Raw genomic sequence first — 27,405 nt, 5'->3', positions numbered from 1 at the left:
TTAATGAGAAAGTGCACGTCACTTGTTTCACCTCGGAGTGAAAATAAAGCCCAATGGGGTTTTTAACTTGCAATTTGCATATTGTAGAGCGGCAGACCTACTTTACCTCCTCATCACTTTTTGCCTTAATTTAACCGAGGAGCGTGTCAGCTCTCAATATTAATTACGACCTTCCATTAAATCAAGCATCCAGCCGAGCGTGCGCGTGCGCGCACAGCTGATAAAAGCCACTTCCTCTTCCTCCACCCATGGCAGAGATGATTAAAAATGACGCCATTTAATTAAAATGTAATCTTCGTTGATGCTGCTGATTAGCGATTAAGAATGCAGGTGGAACAACAATTATCCAGTCCATATCTTAATGAAGCATCCAGACTAAAACAATGTCCACATGTTAATTGGTCAAACTTTGAACTGTTACAAAAAGTGTGGAGTCGTTGGAGGTTTTGCAGGTGGCTGGGAAAGCAAGTACAGCTTTTACGAAATGTCGGGTAAAAATCAAGTTGCTATGTATGTGCATGTGTTTTTAATTTGGAAAAACAAAACAAAACTCTAAACTAACATTGAGTAGTAACATTTTTGTTGCCTAGCCAAAAGTATGTATCTCCAGATTTTCTTCCTATGCTCCAAATCTGACATATACGAGATTATTTTAAACCACATTAACAATTTGACTTTCCCCTGAAAGTGAATGCAACACAACCAAGAGCGCAGGTGCAACCGCGCCTGACACATTCAGCGCCGACTGTCTTCCAGAATTCCCATGCAGGTCGCTCTCTGCCAGTTCCTGGCGACATGCCTGTCCGCCCGCCAACAGCCAAGCCATGAATTAAAGATGGCTGCGTCGCCACGGCAACAGCGCAACCAGAAATAGGCGAGTTTGACCTCGTGTCTGGCCTGAATTGAACAACGGAGCGATGTTGGTTTCTCTCGTCGGCTCTCCGGTTGGGATTGTTAGCATGTAGCTTAGCATCAGTGAGATGGGAGCTATGATTTCATACTGTTAACCTTCCCACAGACTAATTGGTAGGAACAGCTATTATTTACATACCCAGCTATCTACCAGTTTGTCTATCTACCAACCACCTACATACAGAATGTACTATCTACGGACATACATACCTAGCTATCCATTTATCAACTATTTTTATTGATGCAGTATGGTTGAAGCATATACTGTAGTAGCTTGATAATATCACAGTAGGATTGCGGTGTAGAGCATATAATTTGATGACTCTTGCTAGCTGCCAATTTGTAAAAAAATAAAAAACACACAAAAAACATGCCGCCTTTGGGTTTTCATCTGCCGCCTCAGCTGTGCGCATCCCTGCTGCAATGAGAACTGGTGTAGGGTATTAATCACCCTGAAAGGAAGCCGACATGATGGCATTCATTAACACGTGTGGATTTTCTCCCAAACTGGATGCGACAAAAGGCAACTCATGTTTTGACCTCTTTTCTGTTCTCTTCGTTAGGATCTGATGACTCAACAACGGCGGGCTTCCTCTTAATACCTCAGGCTGTTCTCACACTCCGGGCCCCCGGGGGGCGAAATCTTTGCTTGGATGCAGGCGACAAGAGCGCTCGGCGTTATTTTGCCAACAGCGTCTCCGAGGGAGGCTACGCAAGCCGGTGTAATTTAATTCATCCCAACTTCTTCTTCACACTCCTTCTGTTATCACACCAGCCAGAACAGGAAGGATCACGCTGAAATGTGTGCTTCCATACCAACATTTTTAAATATATCTAGCCATGCTACCTACTCATTTAATTACAGTGCATACCCATCTATTCAAGTAATATATTTTTTGAAAAACTAATACTAAATTAGAAAAAAATACCCCAAACTTTTTTTTTTAACTAAGCCAAAACAAAGAATAAAAAAACAAAAACAAAATAAAAAGTCAAAAGTATATAAAAAACTAACGACTGTATAATGAAAAACTATCATAACCATGGTAGGTACAAAGGTAAATAGATGGTTGTGTAAATATGACGTGTGCCTGATGTATCAGGACAATAAATCAATCAACTGCCACGCGGCAACAAAAAAACATACATCAATGTCACATGACGTCACATGTCAGCGTCCCCCCGCCGTGATTCATTGTCGCGCTCGACTAAAATGTCACCGCGTGGCGACGCCCGTCAAACGCCACGCATCCGTCTGTATAGAATCATGAGCAGCAGCCATATAATAAGTCTCAATTCACCCGCTGTGATTGAAGGTTTCGGGCTCAGTCAGGATATCACAAGTTTACACAAATAATAGAATGGTTAACATTGTCGTATTTCCACACTTGAATGACAGCTACATTTAACAAGAACGTTAACTTTGACTGCAAACATGGCCTGTGCAAATGAAGGTTTTGTGATCCTGACCACCACTGTGATAATTGAAACCCGCAATATAGAAAAGGCCTTTTTAAACACTTCCCAAGTAAATTGTTATAGCATTTACAGCAATGATTTTTTTTCAAGGTCTTTAACACACTTTTAAAAAACACATTGAGAATCATATTGACAGAGAGCAATGGCAATGTATAAGTTGCCCTATTTAAAGACTCCCTTTTATAGCATTTACAACAGCACTTATTTTTTAAGGTCTTTAAATACACTTATTTAACAAACTTACCTTATCATCTCGTAATATATATCAATAATGATGCCAAAAGATGTACAGTACATTGTAAAATTACAGCGGATTTAACTTGAATATTTACCACTTCTGGTTTTCGCTCTTCTTCTTTCACATTTACAGAACGTAAACACAATAGTGTGGCGTCATCTAGTGGCCGGAAGCAGAATTACGCCCAAAATAAACAGCAGGGAGAACAAAATGTTGTTCTTTTTAACTTGCAAAATACCGGTACCACGAAACTCTAACACACAATGGAGGCAATACTGAATTTTTTTTATTGTTTATATTCTGATTAGTTCCTATAAGATTTTTTTAAAGGTTGGAAATCGACTGCTTTGTGTCATTAGAGTTTAGCTTGTATTTTTAGTGACTTGCAAACATACTGTATAGACAAGTGTCCATCTATTCTACTAGGATATGTCAACTACCGACCTATCTACATACTTACTACCTACCAAGGTACGTGAAAATCCTCGATCCTTCTAGTTACCTATCACATTCTCATCTATATGCCTACCCGTCTAAAAACCTACCTACAGTATGTACAACCTTGGTTTCATCGGACCACACCAAAATCTTAAACAAATGTAGGAAAATGTGTTCTCTGTATACCAATGAGTATCCACTCAGCCACATACCTACCCAACTTAGCAAATAATCATTTATCTACCGATCTACCTACTAATCTAACTAGCTACTGTGTATACCCGCCCATTTATCATCTACCACCACGAGCATAAGGGCCAATGATTTGTTTTGTCCTTTCTCACATAAAACCAAAAGCATACAACTGCCTCGAAGTGAATTTATAAAGGCTGCCACCGTTTCATATTCCAAAGCCATTAATATGCAGAAATCATAAAGCATTTTAGCCCGGCTGATATAATTTATATGCATTCACACGCTGAAGTTTTTCTCCCACGCTGCGCTACTTACGTATGTATACACAGGATGCTTCCAAATATACACCACATGTTCAATATGGAGCAGCCTGTATGAATCATCCCACAAAGTCGCGCTGTGGCTCCATAACGAGAAGCACTTTGACGCCATAAAGTGACGCTTGAATGGGATGCAGTGGATGTTAATAAATATTTAAGCGGATTTCGAAATGCCGTGTGTTAAGTACGCGTATTGTATGCTGTTTAATATGTTTATGCTCATACATCAGTCAGTCTAGGGGTATTAGGCTACTGGTTGGTCACCTTCAAGTCAAAAAGGATGCCACACCCCTTTGGATAAGGGACATTTTATTGCAGCTAATCATTGAAGGAAGGTGATAATCATTAAAAAGTTATAGTTAGTTATAATGAAAGGAACATGCATGTTATTATTTTAAATTTTCTAAATTACATTTTTGACAGATCATTTGTTTTGAAAGCCTAAAAATATAACAGCATGTTAGTTTATTATTTGTTTGCAAATTATACAATAAATACAGTATATATAAGGATATTACATACTATTTTTCAGTATATTTAATATATACCTGTGGCTCATATTTTTTTTTAGGTATTTAATTTCAAGCACTGTATATAAATGGTATTTATTACATAGATGCATACATTCTAATATTGATAGGTGTTCCCCATATTTTGTCCACTAAGTAACCAAAATATTGGGCACAGCTCTCAAAGTATTACGGAGTTCAAACTAGCACACTAACAGACATACTGTTAAATGACTACCTCAAAACTTCCCATTAGTTTTTCAATTGTATTGAAGTAGATTGTTCAAGTGTACCTAATAATGTGACCAGTGGGACTACTGTCTACCATGATGCTAACTGCATGGGCCTTGTTGTCCATTACGTAACTTTCTTATGGGGATGTATGGATTTCACCTTGCAACATCAAACTATTACAATAGACCAGTTGTTTTTTGTTTTTTGGAGGATGCAAACATACAAGGGGGTATGGTCTCAACTTTTTCCACCCCTCTCCAAATTAGGACTCATATCATGACAATTGAAAATAAATAAAAAAAAAATAAAAAGAAAAAAGGTAAAAGAAAGAAAGAAAGACATGCTCACCGAAGCTTCCGTCGGCGCTGACAGGTGCGAAGCAGCCAAGGCAGGCGGCCAAGGCGAAGACGAGCGCGGGACACCACGGAGACTCCATCCCGCCGCTTGGCTCAATCCATGGCCGCTTTACGAGAGCATGACTGAGGCCGACGCCAGGTGGGAGCAGCCCCGGAGGAGTCGCTTGTGAGCTAGAGGGGCATGTCGCTTGCTTCTGGGAAGGGCTTTGGAAGAAGAACCTAAAATGGCTGCAAATTGCGGGGAGCGAAGAAGAACGCGGCCGTCGCTTTCAGCACCGAGAACAGCGACCGACTCGGAAGGAGGAGCCGCTCCTAAACGTGACGTCACGGAGCCGTGGCGGGGAAACGTGCGGAAGGAAAGCAGGCAGGGCCGCATTGATGCAATGGGGGAAGAGAGGCACGTTAAGAGGGAGGGGCATCCAAGTGTGGATAACGCCTACTTACAGTATCTACTTGTATATCATGCCATCATATATTATTTAGCTAACTAATTTACCAACACATCTAACTACCTACCCAATTGCCTATCTCTTTAAGAAGCTACTTTTAATCATCAATGTACCTTTCTACCTAACTAGTCACCTAGTCATCTCATCTACCTACCATGTAAGTCTATCTAGGCCAGGGGTGCTCAAGTTCGGTCCTCGAGAGCCCCTCTCCAGCCTGTTTCCCATGTTTCTCTCCACTAACACACCTGATTCATGATCGACATCGTGATCAGACTTTTGCAAAGCTTGCTGATTAGCTAATCATTAGATTCAGCTGTGCTGCAGGAGGGAAACATGGAAAACAGGCTGAATAGGGGCTCTGGAAGGACCGAACTTGAGCACCCCTGATCTAGGCTGACTAGACTATCAAAATCAAGTTATCCAATTACATAATCCATCTACCATCTATCTACCCAACTAATTAGATACCCTTCTCTATACTGTAATAACTACCGGTATATATGAAACGCCATATTCACTTTCAATATTTATTATTCTCGTGAGTCGTGGCCAATACTAAGAGAACATTTTGAATCCTGGTGGGAAAAAATATTGTCGGGTCCAAAACTGAACAGGTCAGCCATTTTATATGGAATCAGCCAATTTTGGAAAATAGTAGCACATGGACATCATATGTGAAAAATGATGATGCATATCAACAGTGTGAAATATATATTTTGTATTCTTTACAACCACTTCAACAGTTATGTAAACATGCAACAACAACAAAACAATAATAAATGCTTTTAATAGACAAAAATAGAAATGGAGACACTCGAAACTGCCTTCTTTTTTTTTTCAGTCCGCCCAATTTGTCAAGATTTCATTCAGCGTCGTCACAGAAGATTGAAAAATTACCCTATGAAAACAAAGAAAACATTTTTACATCATAAACCTTACGAAATATTTCATCATTCGCTCTTATTTGATGCGAGCCTACCTTTGGACGTCGCCTTCTGCATTTGCGTGCGCTTCTATTTGCTGCTTCACGGTTACGGCAGCTCTCTTCAAACACACATTGACCTTTCCCGCTGCATTTAAGGTTAAATATTACAGATAAGTACACTAATATTAATAAATGACATGGTATTAGCAGGACAATTTGGCCCACCGTGTCGCAGGACTGCCAGGAGGTGCACAACAGCGGCCAGCTCAGTCAGAGTGGCGAAGGCTTCCGAATCCAGCGAGGCGAGAACCTCAGCCGAAAAGGCCCTGAAGGCAACACACAAGCTCCATTGGATGAATTTGTATCATTCTAATATTTGCTTTTTTTTCTTCCATGATACCTTTTGTACAAGGAAAAAAAATGAAGGCCTTCAGCAAATAGTACACTTTTTCTTTTTTAGTTTGGAACCAATATGTCATCTATGAGAAAGTCATATTTTTAAGTATCAGGTCATACTTTGGAAAACGGCGAGAGAGAGAAACAAAGTTCAGTAATATATTTTTCAAGATAAAAATCAGTTAACTCTGGCGAATAGTCATGCCGTCAAAGGGGGGGAATCATTTTGTCAAAAGTTGCAAAGTTTGTTTGTTTTTATTTGGGAGGGAAAAGTAGCACTGTGATGATATAAGAATGAAGCCTGACTTCTTGAAAAATAACATGTTTTTATCAGAAAGTCCTATTTTTTTTTCAAAAAAGAAATGTTGGGATAAATAGTTCATAAAATAAGGATACAAAGATACAGCCCATGACAATAAAGTCATTTTGGGTAAATAAATACAATTTTCTTACTTTTTTTTTTTTAATAGCAAAATATAATGTCCTAAAAAAATATTATCACAATGTAATAATGTCATGGCAAAAAACAGCTGATTTTGAAATATTTTTTACATTTATTTTCTGAGGGTTTTTTCCACTCATAAAATAGTAATGTGACAAGTCATATTTCCAAGAAAAAAAATACTTTGAGAATTGTACTTATTAAAAAAAAAAAAAAAAAGTAGAATATAGCAATATTTTGAATTGAAGAAAATCATATCGCTGTGAGAAAATAATGTTTTTCTGCAATGTGGCCCTAATACTGTCAACTTTAATCCTCTTCTTTTTTTTTGATTAGCTATTTTTGTGTAATCCTACAAACAAAAAATGTTTTTTGGTAGGAGGCAATAATTGCCTAAATATACTCTCTGTTAAGCTTTTTCCTACCTGGTGACTGGCGGCGACTTGAGGATGACTGAAAGGAGGATGCAGGAGAGCATAGGCAAGTCATTCACGGTCTCAGGAATTATTACCTCTTCGGGGTGCGTCATCTTTGAGGGTTTGGGGAGGGGAGAGGGAATGTTATCATCCACTTCATAGTACCTTATCCATCCAGCAGCTATCCACCGAACAACCTGTACCTAATGACCCAACTTCTTTTTTTCTTTTTACAATCTATCTACCTTTCGTACAGACACATCAATCACTTTTAAGAGGCTTCAACACGGCCGGAAAGCCCCGCTCACCTTCTGGAGAGTGTATCTTGTCTCCACGATGACAAGGGCAAAAAGGGTGTCAAAGACCCCGCTGAGTTTAAAGGTTTGAGCCACTTGCAGGAAGTCGGCGAGGCCGCTTAACGCCGACTGACACAGCTAAGAAACAACAGCAAACTATAAGTTGCTATGTTGACAATTACGACATGCTAGGGATGAAATGGGATGAACATTTTATATCACAAACATCGTGAACAAAGTTTTTATTGTGATCATCATGATCGCAATGGAAAGCATTGCATTTGCAATACATATTATTTAGATTTAAAAAATATATAAGTACTTCCTCACCTCTTTAGTAATAGAAACCATTTGAAAAGTTATCACAGTCTATTGTAAAACCATTTCATCCCAAACTGCATATAAACAACAAGCTTGGTGCAGAATAATAAAGTCAGGCACGAATATAAATGTCTACGTACCCGTTTACCTTCTTCTGGCTCGTTCTTAAGGCGGCGGGCAAAGAGTTCGATTATCTTCTGGAATATGTTCGCTACCACAGCCAGACACTTGGTGGCGGTATCCTGCTCGTCAGCCGGTTTGTGGTGAAGTTGTGAGTAACTCGCCGTCAACGTCTTCAGAACCGGCAGCACATCGGGAATGCACCGGTAGCCGCTTTCTGTAACACACGGAGAGCGAGAGGGAGACAATGTTGAGTTTTAGTTGCTATTATTTAACTTCAGAATAAAAGTCATCATTTTGGGAGCTTCACCTGAGAGCACGACGAGCGAGCAGAGGTGCAGTGCGTGGGAGTTGAAGGTGTTGTCGTCCAAACTGAGCACCACGTCTCCGCAAATCGCCAGGAAGCTCTGATGGATGGACAATAAGTCACTTTCTAGTTAAAGTTTTCGAAGGTTGCAGGGTGCTTTGACACAAAAATGTACTCCAGTATATTTAATTGTTTTCCCATGGAGGAATGACACTTCAGTCCCGATTGAAGCGTGCCTCCCGGACGACACGGCGCTGACCTTGGTTGTCTCTGTCGCCAACTCTCTCGAACGCTTCGTCTCCCCATCGGCAGCTCCCTGATGACCGTCAGTCAGGAATGGCAGCATCCTCTCGGCCACCCACGTGGCCGTATCTTCCAGAGACTGCAGGTACTCGCGGCCGTCGGACAGCTAGAGGGAGGTGCCGTTTATTTACGAAAGACGGCTTTTCCTTGTCGTGGCTTGAAACACACGGATGAGACTCACGCCGTGCTGCAGGTGCACACTGAGGCGGCTGTGACAGGTGAAGGCCTTAAGGGCCAGTTCTGCACCGGCTGTGCTCTCAGAGGAAGATGCGGGGTGAGAGTACAGCAGCAACTGTGGAAAAGAACATTCACGCAGGAAGTAGCCAGTGTTAACATGCGCACACGCCACAATATTATATGAAGTTGAAATGTGACTGCAACGCACCTTCCAGTTCCCGAGAATAGTGTAGAGACGCTTGAGTGGCCCCTGACTGAGAGCCAGGACCTTGTTACGCGTGGACGGGTGAATGAGCAGGTGGTCCAAGTAGGCCAGCGCCAGGTCCGGCTTAACCTCTGCCTTCTCTTGGATGGTCACCTTCCGCTTGAGAGTAAACTGTTGGGAGGCGAGAAATCGATTGAGTGTTGCCGTTACCGTGACGACGGACAGACACATGGACAGACTGACCACTTGCTTCTCGGGCAGGGCTTCGGAAAGCCATTCGATGATGAGCTCCAGGACGCCGGAGGTCTTGCCCCAACTGCACATGCAGAACAGCAGCTGGCTGTACGCCAAGGGCGGGGCCCCGGGTTCCATCTTCCTCAGGCGAGACAGTACACCGTAGCTGGGACAAGTAATTCACCACTAAAATGTCAGTGCAAGAGGTAGAAGAATGCACTTGTTAGACCTAATGTACTTACCTAAATGTTGCCACCGCATTGGGTGGCATGAAGGACGCAATCTGTATGAGGGGAGTTTGGCATCGTTGATCCTGAATGATAGATTACATTAAACTAAGTAAGTGTTAGATCAGTAGATCGAACCCCAGGGGTTCGGCGAAGGTCAAGACACACACCCGACTCAAATGTTTCGCAATGACGTGCTTTATTATTTTAATTTCTTCATACTAATTATGCTGAACAAAAAAATAAAGCAGTCGGACGAATATGTGCAATATGAATTCACGGAACATATGGTGTTCCGCAGGGTTCAATTCTGGGTCCTCTGCTGTTTGCATTGTATCTGCTGCCCCTGGGTTCCATCTTAAATGCTCTATAAATATAGATGAGTGATACATGATTTGCAATGCGAAGTTGAGCAACTCTATTCGAGCACAACTAAAGGCACACTTCCTAAAGGCTTGAATTAAAAAAAAAATTTGATGAAAAAAAATTCAATAAAGGAAAGTTCCATGAATGCGCTTAGAAAACTGGTGGGGTTACGGACCTTCATCACTTGTATAGATAGATACAGTTTTAATTAGCATTTATAGGTTTCAGATATGTACTACAAGAAAATGCAAATAAAGGCATCCCAAATGGTGTATGTACGTAATTTAACAAAATAAACTAGTGCACAAACACACAAGCATCCAACACCAAAAACTAAGATGAGAGATGTGAAAGTCAAAGGTAGTATGTGACAGCGTACCGTGAATTTGCTGAAGTATTTGCTCATGACTCGGCCAAACTGGGCATGCAGGTGCTCCTGGATCTCTTGGTTTTGCTGGAGGGCCCTGTCGACAGTCTTCCACAGGACGGCCACCACCTCCAGCAGACTGGCCACCACGTCCTTCTCCAGTGCCTTTGGATACTCGCCCTGAGGCTGAGGAGAGCAACACATCAACATTGCAGATTGAAGACTTTACTACTAAGTCACTTGCAGTAGTAGTTGAAGTAGTACGGGTGACTAGTCCACAACTTACGAACACAATGGGTTCCGAGAGGTTGTTTGGAAGTCGAATTTGTTTGTAAATCGAATCGCACTCAATTTTGTTTAAAAATTAAATGTCATCAAAAAAAAATTATTTAGAAAAAAATAATAAAAATATGTAAAAAAAATAAAATAAACCATTAAACAAATTAAACTATATACCTTATATATACTTTCTATAGAGTACATAACATAAAAAAAAAAACATACATCATCCATTCATTATCTGAACCACTTTTCCTCACAGTACATTCAATTTGTACACAGTTCAATGCAATAAAAACAAAATAAATATGCTTACTGTACATAGATGGGGGAGGAGTTATTGAGTTGACTTCATGTGAGGCTGCTGAAGTGGAAGGCATTACGTATTTGGTCTAACTCAGGAAACTAGGTTTTCCGACTGTCCGTGAAGTCCACATGACTGTCATTGGCTATGACGAGTGTGACAGAGGTAGCTGAAATGCGCAAATGGCGCGGTGCTGCTCGGCGGGGTTGTGGCAGAGAGGGGCACTACAGTACAATACTGTACCATAATATATGATGTGGCGCGCACTTAAATATTAACTTGCACGCAATATACAGCTATTATAGACATCAGTCAGCCTTTGTTCGTATCTGCGAATGTTCGTAACTCGGATCTTCGTAACTAGAGGACTACCTGTATTCTCCTTTGTTTGTGTCTGCATGACTGTATTATACTGCCCCTGGGTGGTCATGGTGGGCACACCAGAAGGAGCAGCACAATAAATCGGATTGCAGTAATAATTCAAAATGCACAAATTCTTCACATTCTATTCAATGTTTTTATGAAGTAAAATATTATCTCGGATCTCTGTGTTGGCGGTTTGCTCGTTTTTTTTCTTCTTACCATACCGTTTTCCTTGTTGCTGCCGTTAAGATGCGAGTTATCACCATTGCTCGGGATGTTTGAGTTCAGGACACTGCGAATGGCCAGCATCAACTTCACTAATGGCAAACAAACAGCACAACAGAATTTAATCTGAAACATCCACCTGCTATAGTGACGTTACAGTGCATTTAAGCCTTACCTATATTAGTGGGGGTGGTGTGCTTGTGGGCATACAGGTAGAATTTCCGGGCCGCTGTGGGGCTCATGAGGATGAGGGTGACGCAGCGGTTGCACCACTCCAACTCCGAGGCGCTGGCGGGGAAGAACGAGTCGAAGAGAAGCTCGGCGAGGCGCTTGGACACGTGTACCTTGTCGGCGGCCATGCGGCCCACCAGGTGTTCCAGGCTGCACACATCCCAGAACTGCGGAGGAATTCATAGATGAGACGGGATTTTGAGATGTTACCATACTCACTAGTAGTCATTTAATTGGGTAAAGCAGCACAATCGCACAAACACAATAGTTGAATTCAAATTAGGGCTGCAGCTATCTCATCATCTAATTCCATTTGGTACACTGGCACAATAATGGGATCCATTTTGTAAGGGCTGATTCATGATTCTGATAAATTTTTGACCTGCTCTCTCAAAGAGAGGAAATCTTATTGGACACTGTCAATCATACCTGAAGATTTCTTCAAGATCTGGATCACATGAGCTGGTGGATATGTATCTAATGAAGTGACCTTTGAGCGCAAACGGCGTGTTGGGGTACCTTGGTCACACGGGCCGCCTTGAGCTTGAGGAGCATGTTGACAAAAGCCACACGGACCTTCTCCGACCTGTCATGGAGGCTGTTGTTGAACTTGGGCACCATTTTCTTCAGCACGGAATGGCTGTGCACATTGTCCAAGACTGTGCACAGATACTGAAGAAAACCACATGGTCGTTGATATCAAAATTTCGAAACCTGCTTCACATTTTTGCCGTATTGCCAGAGGAAGTCCCACCGTGAAGACTGAGCCTCGGACGTCGTCGGAGCTGCTGTCGCTCGCCAGCTCCTTCAATTTCTTCAAGAAGTCCACGATAACCACCGACGGTAGCAACTCCCAGCATCTGGCGAGGATCTGGCAGACGCCCTGGATGGCGTTGCAGCGCACACAGACGTGTTTGTCAAACAGCAGGACCTTAAAATGGAGACAGGGAGAGACATTAGTGTTTTCCAACCTTCGGTGCAAGTCGAATAAAACGGAGTACGCAACGGGATGATAAAGCATCACTTCAGTTGTACTGTATGAATTATTATTTTTATTCACTTTATTTTGCATTTAACACGCCGAGGTAACACAGCTTTCGATTGAATGAAACCTGGCACTCTTGAACATAAATGAAGTGTACAAAAAAACCCTCACAGACTTCAAAATGGGCACGTTTACAAAAACACGCCCACCATGAGTGTGTCCAGCTGCTTTTGAAGGGCGACTTCGATGTCCTGACTGGGATCGACGATGGGGAAGGCGTCCGCGAACAGCAAGGTGGCGTTGGTGCGGACCTCAAAATTAGGGACCTACAGGGATGAGACGAGGTGCAGATGTTTTGTTTGTGTGGCGCAAATATAGATTCATAGATCTAAAAGGAATACGCACGCTGAGGTACTTCCAAAGAATGGGCTTGTAGAGGACACTGAGCATCTTTTCAACTGGGGGGTAGACTTTATTCTTGTGGAAATAGAAGATAATCTGCAGGAAAGCGAGAAAAAGAGAGAAAACATATTAAGATTATTATCAGGTTCGTCTTTTGTTTGTCTGTCGTTTTCTGAAAATGCATCAACTCGCATGACAAATTTTAACAATTAGATCACAAAATCGAATGCCTTGAAAATTGAACCATTGAAAGCCATTTTTGATTTTTTCTGCCTTACCTGTTGGACTTTGCGAAGGACGGGTGACGACCTGGGTAAAAGGATGGCGCACTTCATGAAGTCCTGTATGCACTCGCTTTCGATCATCTCCTGGAAGTTGCCGCTGGCCTTTTTCCAGGCTCGGTAGTAGATCTCCGCAACGTGCGGCATGATCGTCCTGGAACCAAACGATGACACTGTGACGATGGGTCATGATGACGTTAAAACTATTAAACATCCTCTATTATGTATCCCCAGACCACACAAATAGCCAGAAAAGTCAATCTTGTAAAATAGTGCTTCTGAAACATTTTTACACCAAGTGCGTATTTAAATTTGGACTGTGTGCTTTCAATCTTTAATGATTCTATTTGTCATGTTCTGTAAAGTGCTTTACAGCACCTGCAGCTGTTGTGAAAGCGCTACATAAATCAAACTGAGGTGGTAATATTGTGTCATCTTTTTCGCTTAGAAGTCCTAACTTGGTGTTATAAACAAATTAAATACTTAAAATGTGCTAAAACTATATTTAATATTGCGGGTGAAGTCATTACATGTGTTAGATAAGTAGTGAGGCAACCGCTCTGTATAAAAATCTTGATGCATCATTTGAATGGGGAAAGTAGTGCCACCTGGTGGACAAATATAAAAAACACTGAAAGAGAGTACTCTAGTTAAAATCAACTAAATTAAGGCTTGCAGCATTAATGTATGTAATCAGATAAACATGGGATTAAATATTGTCTTTTCAATGGGATTATCTTTCAGGCTGAGTAGTTATTTCAGAACTAGGCACCGCATAAATGTGTGAAACTTTGCTACATATTTTGAATGGGGCAAATAAGCACCACCTGATGGACAAATGTTAAAAATTAAAATTGAAACTCAGTTGCCTAAATTGGAATCTTCCAGACAAAATAAATGTGTGTTTGAAAAATCCCACTGGATTTAAATTTGTGAAATCTTGCAATTTAATGTTAATTTAAGGGAGAGATGACAATTCTAAAAATATTTTCAATCCACCATCCTCTGGCAAATTCTTCCTATGTTCATTGAACACAGCCAAACCGGTGTAAAAATAAAATATTGAAAATAAAAATGCTTCAAGGGTGTCAGGAGGAAGAGGGCGGCCTCTCACTTGTTAAAAAACGGCAGCTGATTTTTGACGGTGCCGTGGATGAGCGGGATGAAGTCGACGTGCCAGCTGAAGAGAAACACCATGAACCTCTTGCCCTGTGGTGCCGCACAAACACACAAACGGTCACACTCTCAGCTCGTTGACATCAGGGCGACTTGTGTGAACCCCTCTGTGCTCACGTCGTCGTTCCTGATGAAGGAGGGACGTTGAAAACACCGCAGCAGCTGCTCGGCCAGATGCTCGCCATCCTCAGACGCGTAGTCCACACTCGGGAGCACATTGTGGAGGCTCCACACTCTTTGCAGCTCAGTGATCTGACAAGAGACCGAGAGGTTGAATATTACCTACAGTATGCAGTATAACACCTTATTGCATGTTAGCATTTCATCAATTCTCATTTGAAATGTAAGTTGCCCTTTTATCAACAATTAACTTGCTTTATAGGTGGAAGTGCTTCTTTTCCGAGTAATGTTTGCCATCTAGTGGTGAATGGTGTTATGACAGCTTAAAACTAACCAGGTATGGTAGTGAAAGTTAACAAAAATAATTTTGTCAACACACATTTTTCACCGGACTAAAACTACACTAGACTAGACTAGACTAAAACCCTCATTAATAAACAAACTGGGACTGAGTCAGTATGCATTTTCGTCGACTAAAAGAAGACGAGACGAAAATGAACTTCACTTAAAAAACGGGACTAAAATCTATGGACATTTTAGTTCATGAACAAAAACGAGACTAAAATTATACGATTTTGTAAAATATTGTCTTGGCTAATGTTGCTGTGACAGAATAGACGAATAAAATTATGTTTTCTTGGACTAAAATAAAGATTAAAATGCGAGATTTATAGTCGACTAAAAATGGACTAAATAAAAACGGGATGAGGTTGACTAATTATGTTAAAAACTAACAAGCGTGATTGACACTGGACTAAGACTGAGACCAAATTTAAAAATGGCTGATAAAATTAACACTACTGACCTGACCTAAGAATATAGATCCAAAAGGTTTATTCTGTATTTGCCTACAAACATTCTGCTCAACTACTCACCGGTCTTATTGAAAGGAAGCTCTTCTTCAACGCAATGACCAAAGCAGTAAGCCCAAACTTTTCTTTGTCCCGCAGGTTTTTCTTCCACCAGGCCTCGCACAGCATGCGAATGAGGAGCAGCACGTGAACATCCGTTACAGGAAGCGAAACCAGAACACCTGGATACGAAAAACAAGAAAACCAGTCGGTGGACAGTGGACACATCTTTCTAAAGAGGAATTTGCGGTGGCGGTACACAAACCGTGAAGCTGGTGGGTAATATGAAGAAGCCCGTTGTAGGTGTCGCCGTCTTGCAGTGCCTTCAGAGATATGGTGGCCACGAGAGTCACACCGGCCACAATGGCCATCACGCGTTTCTGGAGGAGAGAGACAAATTAGTTGAACACTTCCTCTCCGCCACAAAAAAAAGAAAACATTAACAACTCACGGGATCCGCAGCGGAATCAGTCTCCATTCCCTCCTCCCAGCGTTCTGGGGGCACCTCCAGAAGGAAGTCCCGAAGGAGGGAGGCCAGTTTTCCCCACAGAGCCTCACGCTGATCCCTGGACATTTCCCCCATCACCTCCTCCATGTCAAAGGGGTCCGTTCTGTCCTTCTGCTCAACAAAACCGCAAAGACACAATTCAAGTTCCTCAGAACACAGGCTTAAACATTGTTGAGTTAAAACAGCATTTACCAGTAATATACATTTGATTCCTACAGCTACAGTACAGTGACAACTTTGTGTAAACATTGCAGTAAGTTGGATTTTAATAAGATCATGTTAAATTTCAACACACTTTTTGTTTAGCAAACCTTTGCCGGGTTAAAATATTGCACATTCAATTATTAAATGTGTATTGTTGTTGCCATAACATTACTATTTTACACTACAAAATAAAGGTACATTGTAATTTCACCCATCATAAAATTTGTACTTTCTAATAATAACACAGTATTTTAATATCGTGCCATGTTAGAGGTACTTGGAGAGGTATTATTGTTAGGTGGTATTTTACATTTTGCAGTATGAGCGTCATTCAAGTCTACGGTTTACAAATACTTACGTGAAGTTGGACGAGCTGAAGAAAGTCGTCCACATTTTCCTTACTGGCGGCTTCAATGAACGCCTCACGTTTGCACATGTTTTCGCTTTTATTGAAAATGAAACACCGTTAGAGTCAAGTGGAAAGTAGCTACGGGAAGGTGACTCACAAAAAAAAGCGACTTTACGGAACTAACATGGAAGAAAGTGTTTGAAGGTTTACAAAAGCAAACTATTCCCTACCGAAGTTGTCTTGTAGTCACAATAGATTACAACGCGCGGCTATAATCGTTTTGTATCTTTTTTTGTAGCGATTATTCGGCGAGCACCAGAATGACAGTCCTCCATAACCGCCGCTGCCAACCCGCGCAAATTCGTACAACCACAGTGACTTCCTGCCGTACAACGTCATTTCTGACGTCACAAAATATGTAGTTGTTCTTTTCTGCAACTTGATGGCGACATAGTCCTACATATGTTACGCTCCTATCTCGATGCGGTCTTGACATACGACAATTTCCCTAATTTTTAATTAAATATTTCGTTTTTCATATAAATAAATAGTATAATATAAATATATTTGTGATATTTTGACTTAACTATTACGTTAGTGACTTGTGTAAGAAAATAGAGTTGCGTCGCCACTCCCCAGTGTAAGATAGGAACTCCGTCGTAAATCGAGGACACTACAAGTGCAGGACGAAAGACATGCCTTTGAGTTGTGCAGCTGTGCTCATCATAAAATGACTGAATTATTTCGTAAGTATTTTCAACCATTATATTTGAAAAAAAAATGCGGATTATCACAAATTGTGATTGAAATAAAGTTGAAATGAAAAATTAAACAAAAATGTAAAAATAAACTTTCTTATATCTTAAATTGGACTTAATAAAAAAAAAGACAAATCTAAATAAATCACACCATTTTCACAAAGGAAACCATTTATTCATCAAAAAGCCACACGTCATTTGAAATCAATTACTTTAAGAAGGCAAAAATTACACGGTAGTGAGGTTTTTCATTTTTTTAAGGCACAGGATAGATTAAAAAGCTCCAACAAACACAAACAGTAGTAACTGCATGGCAAAAAAAACATATACAAACCTCTGTTTCATATCTTTACAGTTTGCTGGCAGCCCTGCATATTAAACACACACACACACATGAACAGTTGTCTCTAGTCTGGTTTCTTGGCTCACGTCTGGTCTGAATCCCCTCCAAACCTCAAATTCAAGTATATATATATTTTTTTTCTACATCATTTGCAGACCTTTAAAATGCCCACATACCGGTAGGTCCTCGCCGTGGAGACCATGCATGTCCAAATAAAAGAAAAACAATATTGCACAAAGTCCACCTAAAAATACACAAAGCATTCGTGCATTCCATGTTTGAAATCAAAATAAATAAATAACAAAAGTCAAAGCATCCACTGCAGGACAAAATATAAACACAACTGCTACTTGGCCGACTTACGGGGTTCTTTCTGCTCCTTTGGTAAGAATTTTGTTTCTTTTTTTTAATGCCCTGCTAAATTACGTACGAGCAACATCACAAAGAGCGACAAGACCTTTCGTCATGATTACAATATGTTACAATACTTGTATGCGCCGACAACAGTCAGTATGGGAAAACGCATGCTGAAATGATCCTATGACAAAAATGTTCAGTACAGAAATAAAACTGTTAAAATCAGCACAACAGGTCACTATGTAAATGCTTCTTGGATACTCCTCTGCGACGTCAAACCATCTTCGCTCAGCTCATACCTACAAGACAAAATAATAACTTTTTATTATTAGGCTTAAAATATTAAAATATGGATTTATATGGAGACAAAACTTTTTTTCTGCAATTGTTTTTAATTGGCGTCATCTTTTCAACACAGTGGTTAGAGCTCAAATTATATATATATATATATATATATATATTTTTTTTTTTCATTATGATATAAAACTTATGTTATATAATTTAATTTACATGTCATGTTTGTATTTTGTATTTTTCTGAAATTAATATTGATTTTTAAATTTTTCTAAATTATATATATATATATATATTTTTTTTTTAATTATAAGTAGGGTAAGATCATACAAGCAAGATTAGATAGCAAAATAAGATAAAATAATAGTAGTAGTTATTATCATTATTTATTTAGTATTTTTTCAAATAGATATTATATATGGTACATATTTATTTATGTACTGTAGTTTTTGTAGTCATTTTCTTTCTCTTTATTAAAATGACTTAGACTATGTGGCAAAAAAGTTTGTCAATGATTATTTGTATTCGTTTTTTAAACTTTCTTTTCCCAACAATTATTTTAACACAGGGTCTTATTTATGCATTCATGCAAATTTGTAATCTTGTTTTCTGATTTTGACTATAAAACAAAATTGCAATAATGTTAAGATTTTCTATCTAATCCTGCATGTGCTTTTAGTAGGGTGACACAAAATGGATTATTTATGGAAATAAAATAAATTTCACCTTTTTAAACCGCTTAATGTTTTACTTTACTATTTCCTTTGCTGCTTTGGTATTTTCTTATATTTTTGACGTACACTAGGATGTCCTGAATAATTGGTGTTTAAACCATAAAGCTGACGTTGCCTATTAATAAACATATAAGATAAAATAATGAAATAATATTTTAATATATGTAAATATATGCAACTTTACCATTGCGTCCATCCTTTTGCGATATCATCTCCACTTAAATCAACCATCACCTGCAAATGGAAATTATCTTTATTATTAAATCTAAAAAAAAAACAAAAAAACAGCCACACACAAATAAAACAGGAAATGTCAATTACTTTTCCCAAGAGGCCTTTGTGTTTGGACAGGATGTTCCCTCCGTTCTTTACGGCGACATCCAGAGTTCTCCTGTGGAGCTCCACGATCGACACGCTAAATTCAAACCTGCAAGTGCACGAAACCATTCGCACTACATAAACAACATCTCTTATGTTTTCGATCTCCCCAAAACAAACAAGCTAATGTGTGACGTGGTCCTGATACTCGAAACTCACGTCTGATCGTAAACTGGGTTGAGATTCTTTTTCACGGTGCCGGTCTTCCTCCTGCCTGTGCGGCTTTTGTCGGGCAGCAGGAAAAGGCGGATGAAGGGGTCCGAGGCGTCTTTAGAGAAGGCTATCAAATTCCTGAGTAAGCACACATTCATGTACAGTATGAGACAAACGTTTATTATTCAGTTCATTATTCAGTGCTGCTGTTTTGGTTAGCAACAGAGTTCCAATAGGTTCACCTGTAATTATGTGAGCAATAAACTATTTGAAGAAAAATGAAAATACTTCCAAAGTGTTCACAAAGTCAAACGCTAGGCATTTTAACGTCACTTTACAACCTTACCGGCACGCGTGAACCACCACGATGAGCTTGTTGCGTTGGGCGCTGTGTCGAACGGTCAGGTGGACCTCACCCAGGGAGAACTGGCTGGAGGTGGAGCCGCTGTAAGCACACCACACACTCAGTCAGTCAGTCATAGACACCTTGGTGGAGGTAATAACAGCGTTGGGATAAAGTAAAGAGACTTGTTTGGCAATGTAGCAAAACGTCAATACACGGTGAAATGAACCCTAAATATTAGATTAGTCATTTTTACTTGTGCAGCTGTCGTAGCCTCTGCTGGAGCTCCACGCTGGCGAAGGGCAGCGAGATGTCCGAGGCCAGGCTGGGCGTGGACTCGTTGTGGGCCAGGTGCTTCTGCGAGGCCGAGATGCCGACGCACAAACTGGAGACGCTGCGCAGGGGGCTGGCGGCGTACGGCTCGCCGTCCCGGTGATGCAGCGTGAGGGAGGAAGCGTGTGCGGGCAGAGGAGGAGGCGGCGGGGTGGGAGAATGGGGAGGCGGCGTGTCGGAGGTGGACGCTCTCGTCGAGGCGGACGGTTGGGGTAAACTGGACTTGCGGACACGGACTGAGGAAGGTTGGTCTGACGAGACCTGCTTCTCCAGTGAGAGGATCTAATGAAGAGATGTGACACATGAGTTTATTGATTGATTCAATATTAAAAGGTTTGTTTTACACGCATGAAAGGGCAATTTAATTTCTCACGGCAGTTTGTTTAAATGATTTTTGACTCATGTGTAATTAGGCAGTAGAAAGGCCACTGGAGCAGTACAATCACTCATTCCTTGAAACAGCACTACAATAAGCCGCCACTGTTTATGGGAGATAAAGACCATGCCCTGCTGCCAATCGCCATTATTAGTTTAAACCTCAAATATATCACTAACTATGGTCCCAAAACACTTTAACATAATTTCAAACTGATCATACAACATTACACTAATAATAAATAAATAAAAAGCCATGGCTTTTTTAAAAATAAAAAATAAATAAATAAATAATTAATTAATTACTAAGCCTTACTATAAATTGTGGCTTTTTTAATAAATAAATAAAAAGCCTTACTATACATCATGGCTTTTTTTTTTTAAAAAAAAAACAACAACAAATAAATGAAAGCCTTACTATAAATCATGTTGTTGTTTTTTTTATTAAAGAATAAAAGCCTTACAATACATCATGGCCATTTTTATTTATTTTTAATACATAAAAGTCTTACTATAAATTATGTATTTTTTGATCAAATAAAAAAAGCCTAAGTATACATCATGGCTTTTTTAATTAAAAGAAAATCCTTATTATACGTCATGTATTTTTTACTTTTTTTTTAAGCCTTACTATATATACATCATGGCTTTAAAAAATATATATATTATATTGAGGAAGCAAGTAAGAATTTTTTAAATAAATTTTGGAGGAGCAGATGGCAAAATTACCGCAAAAAAAATACCATAAGACTCTTGATAAGGGTTAACTCATGGTGGCTCGGATTAAAGAATGAAACAGGCCATTCTTTGCCCACCCTTAAGATAAGAGTCCACTGTGCTTACTGGAGCTCCTCGTGTCATGACAAGAGCAAAAAAAGGCATTTTCCTGATGCAATAACATTCCCTGATGTTAATTATTAATTCTAAAATTCTACAAACATATTGAGGCTGCAAGCAACAATGAACACAGACCTTGCAACCACTTTTTTTTATGGCGAAACCTCCACAAGATCATTAAACTGACATCATGCTCTGGTCGTCGGTTGGGGGCTTATTTGAGCCTATTACTGGATGAGTTTATCAGTTTATCAAAGTACAAGCCCTGGAATTTATCTTAAATGACTTCTTCAAAGCAAAATTACAGCCTTCCTGTTTGTTTTCCGGCATGGGTCCTTAGAACTTTTTCCTGTCTTTTGCTATGGTTTACATGTCCATCCAATTTCATGTCATTTGGTGAGACAGGAGCCAGATCTATTTGATGCTTATTTTCCAGGATGCAGCATTGAGGGAGTTCTGCAGGGGTACTGTTGGGGTCCCTTCAGATTCATTGGCCGAATAATAATAAACACAGTAATTCCTCTCGAAAAACGATGACACTCAAATTGTTTCAAAAACAGTGTCGGTTTCTGGTATGTGCGATATGTGTGGCCGCACATAGCAGCACTTCTGCCCTAAAAAGTACATAGGTTGTTTTTCTATCTTGTACGGGGAATTTGCGACGCCCTGTGAAGGCACAAGAGAGTTTCAAGGACTTGGAATAAACATTATCGATGTCAAGGAAGTAGGACATTTTGGAAGATCACCATTAGGGGGAGGATATAAACAGCTCAAGACCCCTGGCCGCTTCAAACCAAAATGGCGGCCTTCCAGGTATGAGTTCTTTAGACTTTTATGTTGTTCTACTCATTATAGACATACCTACCAAATTTTATCTTGCTACAGGGGCTCGATTTTCAAAATATGTCCACAACCAAATTATGTAAAAGTCTTCAAAATGGCCTCCCAGCGCAATTTTAGTGTGTACTTTGTTTAAAATGAACGTGTACCGGACCACTTTTACCCGCAAGGCCATTTTCAATCTGATGCTGGAGCTGGGACCGGAGTTCTTGAGCGGGAAGCCCTGCGTCAGCGTCATGTCCTCTTCAGCCAGGAGGCCGCTCAAAGGCACGGTCAGATTACCCAAGGTGCACTTGGTCTTTTCGTCTTTCACCTGTAAAAGCAGGGCAATGATGTCTTAGAATCATATTGAAACATTGTAAAAAAAAAAATCGAGTTCTTACCTCCACTTCAAGCTCCTGCCTCCTCGGATTGTGCACCAGAAATGAGAAGGAATCCTCCCACAAGGGCTCCTTGGTCTTGTAGCGGATCTTTAAGAGCAGACAGGAAGTCGTTTTCTTAAAAAGTGCAGTGGAGCTACTAAGTTAAAGTTGTCACAGTTAATTAGAAAGACTTCATTAAAAGCGAAGCTCTCACTGACTATAAACACTTGATCAAGCGAACCTGCACAACGTAACACGATCCACACTTTGAAATCCGCCTTCACACATATAACTAGGAGTCCATGGTCGCAGATGTAAACAGTATCATATGTACACCCACTAGACATTAATAGTAATAATAATGACAACTTAGATGCTCCTTTCAAAGAGACCAAGGACACACAACACGTGAAGACATGTACACGCGACGACAAATTACCACACGTGACCACACAATGAAACATGGCCACAAACAACATATCGACGCCTTCTTAAAATAATCGCCTAAAGAAACACAAAAAAATTGGGGGAAAAATTGAGCTCACAAGAGCCAAGTCAGCGCTCTCATTTGCTGACTCCCACGTCACTCACCAAACCTTATAAAGCCACACACACTCAAAGTCATAGATATTATGGGGTTGAAGGTCAGGAATGTGATCCCAAACAATAATACTACACCTCACACGCACATTTTGTTGTTCAATAACACAAAATCAATGTTTATCAAGGTAATCGATGGGATAATTAGTAAAATAACGATTTTAAAAATCACTGTTAAGCAGTCATTGAAAGGTGTGTCGGTGAATTTAATCCACTCTGTATTTCCTCACGCAGGCCATTTCTACTTCATCGCTCTCTCCTAATTTGACAGGCGACGCAATTCAGCCGCCGACAGGCACGCCGGCATCGATTCAAAGTTCAAAGCCGCCCGAGCTATTGTAAAACATCCACTCATGCATACATAGAACATAATCAATGTCTCAAACACAAAGAGCCAAAGGCGATTCCCACCTTGCTCTCTTGCGTTTTGTGCCCGACGGTTAATTGGACGTAAGGGCTCGGCTCACTGCTGCTCTTCTTTGCCGACTATGAAGACAATCACAGAGGAGATCGATATCAATATTAACATCCATGCTGCAATTCTGCTATTATACTGTCTTTCTTACAAATAACCTCCATTGCACAAGCAAGACGTTGGTCCCATATTTTCATGCAAGATATGAGAGGTTTTGCATGAATAATATATACTTAGCAAGCCTTATGCATTATATATTCTGATTCATCTTAATGCAAATGATTATGTATTAAAAGCTAAGGGACTTACTGCTATTAACGCTGCAGTTGTAATGATGTTGCTGTTAACCCTATATAGGACATAATTGAAAAAACACTAAATGCAACATTTCGAGGCAATCCAATTGGAATACATTGCAAGATTTAAAATGTGTGTGTAAAAATGTGTGTTCATATTTTTTTTTAAATTATTTTCATTTAAATTTTTCAAAAAAATGCTTAAATATATTTAAAAAAAAATTAAACATTCAAGCTTTTTTTTTTTTTTTTACTGGATTTTTAATATTTCTTCATTAAATATATATCTAGACCTAAATAGTTGACCCAATAGTTATTAAATATCATATTATAAATATTTGGAAATTAGTATAGTATATTTAAAAAAATGCATAATTTCATATTAAGATTGACAATTACAAAAATATATAGCAATATGATTTAATAAACAGATGAAGATTTCAAATTATTTCTTTGAAAATATTTTGAATAATATTTAAAAATATATATTTTTAACTATTGGAAACTATTTCGACAATTAAAACATTATTCAATAATCTTCCTGTACATTCACAATGTAAAACTATTTAGTAATTTAATAATGTATAATTTAATCACAAGATAATTTTTTTTAAACATTATGCATTTAATCATTTAAAAATATATATTTGGAATGAACATATTTTTTTAATTCATTAAAAATATTTGGAGATTAAGTAACATGTTTTTAACATAATTTTAGAATTTTAAAATACATAGCAAAATGAATCATATTTTACAGATTTTTAATTAATTAATTTAATGTATTTAATTAATTACTTTAATTAATTAAAACTAACTGAATTATAAAGAGTAAAACATTCCGTTAAATATCTGGACATTTAAAAAGGGTTATATATTATGGTCGATTTAAAATTATTTATGATGGCAGTCACCTCGTTGTTGTTCTAATCCTATAATTAAAGATACCTTAAAACCAAGGATAGTATCAACTAGTTTGAATGCTAAGCAAAGTAAATCAAGTGTCAGGATGCCGAACATGCAAGTGCTTAAAGTTTGAAAGCATGCAAGACGACATCACACGTGCATATCAGATCTAATGAAAAGAGTGACGCAGTGCGTGTGCCCGTGGTGTCGTAACGTTTGTCGTGATTCCACATTACCTTCAAGGCCTTAAAGACCTGCTTCAACCCCTCACAGGTGAAATCAGACAGGTTATCCTTTTAAAGCCAAAGAGGAGATTTTGAGGGGAGACAAATAGAAAAATCACACCCAACGGTTAGCAGGACGGAAGTTGGGCAATGTGTCAAAAAAAAAGATGAATGATATGAATTTGTAGCGACTGCAGGGAGGGAACACTTTTTAACAAGCTAGTCTTGCTGACAGCCAAAATAACAACCTGACCTCAAGCGCTTTCCTCGTTATAAATCACATACTGCAAATCAGCCTTGAAAAGTAATAATAAAGAACTATATAATAACCAGGGGTCCCTAATTGAAAGTCAAACCACGATGTCCCCATTCTGACACTAATAACGACTTGTTCTATTCAGTTCCTCTGTTTCAGTTCGGTAACATGGGGATACAAATGGTTGACGGCATCTAGTGGTAAGCGGAAAAAAAATCACACTTCATTAAAGTTCACTTGTAATTTTAAAGAATTGTATGTTTTGTAACAAGCTCTCTTTATTTTCTATATTTAGGCACAGTTAATAATAAAACTGCATATAACGCCACAGCAGCTAATAATAATATTACACATTGGCGTCGTCAGGCGGAACCTTTGTCTGTCTAAATATGGTCAGTTTCATAATTTTTACGTAAAATCTATACTGGCCTGTCCCTACGTCATCCACATGTTTTTTATTAATCAATATAAAGTGTTAAAAATAGCTTGAAAATTAATCTAATTCTAATTAATGCCCCACTGATTGCGCAGTTGCAAACCTGTGCCTTTTCTCTCACTCTGCGGAAGCCGTGCAGCACTATTTCACCTCAAGATTGAACGTTTTTGGGCCAATAACAAGTTTTAACTCATTCAAACCCAAAAAACGTGTAAATACATTTTTAATACTTTACTCCCCAAAACATAATTATACGTTTTTGATGTGTGTTTTTTTATGCTAGAGCATACAGAAGGCTTTGATAAGCTTCTAACATGAAGCGGTCGCTTAAAGCAATGGTAGTGATTACAAAAATTGTCAGAAGGTGGCAGCAGAGTATAATATATCAGCCAGGGCCATATTGCAACCAGTGTTTTGTGAATAATGAATAAACTTAGCTAATGCTAATTGCTACAAAATGAAAACAGATACAAATATATATTTTTTCCTGATGAAAGAAGAGACTCTAATCTTTCTTTTGGTATGTTCCATGTTTTTATAGCAATAGAACAGAATATTCTGTGGACCTTTCAAAATTCAGTAAGAGCCGGGAGCGAAGGGGGTTGCTTCAGTGAAAATGGCTAGCAGTGAATGACTTTTTAATGGATCCCTGTAATGCTTCAGTGCAGCAGGAATTGGTCAGCCACGAAGGGAAGTGCATCATTTGACATTTAGCAATGACAGCATGACATAGTAGCAACTTTTATTTTGTTGTAAAAAGTTTGAGAATCACTGAACGAGACGACGACTTTTTGTGTATGACAATAAAGACATCTCAATTTTCTTGTTATTTTGCGATCAATGTTAATGGCGAGTGTTTATAGTCACTCCAAGCCAACCGATTAGTCACCAGGCCGTGCAGCCAAAACACAAGCGACATGCTAATCGACTCACGCCGATGGTGCGGTACTCCGAGCTGTTGCTCTCGCAAAACACCAGGCCAGACGCGCGTCTCTCGCTTAAATTGCCGCAGCCTAAGCTGCCGCTGAAGATGCTCTTGGGGGGAGGGGAGGAGGAGAGATCATGAGGATGAAGAGATGTGACTTCAAAAAAAAAAAAAAAACAGACATGTAAAAAGTCGACAGAGCCCTTTTCAAATGCCTGGCTTTTGTGATATAAAAAATGAGACCAATATAAATCATTTAAAAACTTTTTCCTTTAACTAATTTGCTCCCAAAAACATATAAATACGTTCTATTTTGAATAGTACCATGATCCCAAAAACATATTTATTATACGTTTTTTGTTTTTAAGCTAGAGCATACAGAAGGCTTTGATGCAGCTTCTGAATTGAAGAGAAAGCTTAAAGCAATAGTAGTTATTACAAAAACGGCCAGCAGGTGGCAGCAGAGTATAGGAGATCAACCATGTTGCAAAAAGGCTTATTTTCCCCAGGGTTTTCAACAGATTTGTGAATAATGATGAAACTTAGCTATATTCTAATGCTATTTGCCCTAAAACGGAAACAGATAAAAATTTACTTTTTTCCTGATGGAAGAAGAGACTCTAATCTTTCTTTTGGTAGGTTCCATGTTTTATGGCAAAAGAACACAATATTCTGTGGGCTTTGCAAAATCAGTCAAAATCTAGTAAAACAGCCGGGAGCGAAGGGGGTT

The 27,405-nt window shown here is 39.3% G+C and overlaps 3 protein-coding genes across 8 annotated transcripts in view; all 3 read right to left on the bottom strand.

Annotated features, from left to right (window-relative positions):
• The window catches only part of ptprn2 (protein tyrosine phosphatase receptor type N2), a 111,948-nt gene extending 106,912 nt beyond the window's left edge, over nucleotides 1-5,036 (bottom strand). The window contains exon 1 of the mRNA XM_086065800.1: nucleotides 4,674-5,036. Within this exon, the coding sequence (XP_085921926.1) occupies nucleotides 4,674-4,761 (88 nt within the window). The 5' untranslated portion in view covers nucleotides 4,762-5,036. The remainder of the gene's footprint in view (nucleotides 1-4,673) is intronic.
• An 828-nt stretch (nucleotides 5,037-5,864) lies between these two features.
• On the bottom strand, nucleotides 5,865-16,875 carry ncapg2 (non-SMC condensin II complex, subunit G2). Of its 2 annotated transcripts, XM_086066116.1 has the most exons (27): nucleotides 16,741-16,875; nucleotides 16,520-16,604; nucleotides 15,901-16,068; nucleotides 15,715-15,829; nucleotides 15,474-15,631; nucleotides 14,596-14,730; nucleotides 14,417-14,511; nucleotides 13,300-13,456; nucleotides 13,025-13,117; nucleotides 12,829-12,945; nucleotides 12,389-12,565; nucleotides 12,154-12,306; nucleotides 11,579-11,801; nucleotides 11,398-11,495; nucleotides 10,245-10,418; nucleotides 9,515-9,585; nucleotides 9,282-9,438; nucleotides 9,042-9,209; nucleotides 8,838-8,948; nucleotides 8,613-8,762; nucleotides 8,357-8,453; nucleotides 8,067-8,263; nucleotides 7,618-7,743; nucleotides 7,319-7,422; nucleotides 6,281-6,381; nucleotides 6,110-6,200; nucleotides 5,865-6,028 (listed from the first exon to the last, which is right to left on the bottom strand). In XM_086066116.1, exons 2-27 carry the CDS (start codon nucleotides 16,595-16,597, stop codon nucleotides 5,968-5,970), a joined length of 3,375 nt encoding a protein of 1,124 aa, XP_085922242.1. In that variant the 5' UTR covers nucleotides 16,598-16,604; nucleotides 16,741-16,875; the 3' UTR covers nucleotides 5,865-5,967. The 2 variants fall into 2 exon arrangements, with proteins under 2 accessions (XP_085922242.1, XP_085922243.1); XM_086066117.1 differs by having other exon boundaries at nucleotides 9,285-9,438; nucleotides 16,520-16,869.
• A 632-nt stretch (nucleotides 16,876-17,507) lies between these two features.
• esyt2b (extended synaptotagmin-like protein 2b) overlaps nucleotides 17,508-27,405 on the bottom strand; it is a 28,523-nt gene continuing 18,625 nt past the window's right edge. The window contains exons 14-24 of one of the 5 annotated variants that reach the window (XM_086066497.1): nucleotides 26,684-26,785; nucleotides 25,071-25,127; nucleotides 23,629-23,703; nucleotides 22,639-22,725; nucleotides 22,419-22,568; nucleotides 20,127-20,485; nucleotides 19,874-19,972; nucleotides 19,534-19,665; nucleotides 19,318-19,423; nucleotides 19,181-19,230; nucleotides 17,508-18,267 (exon numbers count right to left, since the gene is read on the bottom strand). In XM_086066497.1, the coding sequence (XP_085922623.1) occupies nucleotides 18,207-18,267; nucleotides 19,181-19,230; nucleotides 19,318-19,423; nucleotides 19,534-19,665; nucleotides 19,874-19,972; nucleotides 20,127-20,485; nucleotides 22,419-22,568; nucleotides 22,639-22,725; nucleotides 23,629-23,703; nucleotides 25,071-25,127; nucleotides 26,684-26,785 (1,278 nt within the window). In that variant the 3' untranslated portion in view covers nucleotides 17,508-18,206. The remainder of the gene's footprint in view (nucleotides 18,268-19,180; nucleotides 19,231-19,317; nucleotides 19,424-19,533; nucleotides 19,666-19,873; nucleotides 19,973-20,126; nucleotides 20,486-22,418; nucleotides 22,569-22,638; nucleotides 22,726-23,628; nucleotides 23,704-25,070; nucleotides 25,128-26,683; nucleotides 26,786-27,405) is intronic. The other 4 variants (XM_086066498.1, XM_086066499.1, XM_086066500.1 and 1 more) reach the window with 4 other exon arrangements.

The sequence above is a fragment of the Leptonotus elevatus genome, chromosome 21 (genome assembly GCF_054856555.1).
Source record: "Leptonotus elevatus isolate MCC_2025b chromosome 21, RoL_Lele_1.0, whole genome shotgun sequence".
NCBI classification, from domain to species: Eukaryota; Metazoa; Chordata; class Actinopteri; order Syngnathiformes; family Syngnathidae; genus Leptonotus; species Leptonotus elevatus.
This window is presented reverse-complemented; position numbering and strand designations above follow the sequence as displayed.

Coding starts and splice junctions, on each gene's coding strand:
- ncapg2 (XM_086066116.1), bottom strand. CDS start 16,597: ATGTGCAAACGTGAGGCGTTCATTGAAGCCGCCAGTAAGGAAAATGTG. Junction 15,830..15,900: donor CTGATTCCGCTGCGGATCCC/GTGAGTTGTTAA, acceptor TCTCTCCTCCAG/AAACGCGTGATGGCCATTGT. Junction 8,763..8,837: donor GTGTGCACCTGCAGCACGGC/GTGAGTCTCATC, acceptor ACCTCCCTCTAG/CTGTCCGACGGCCGCGAGTA.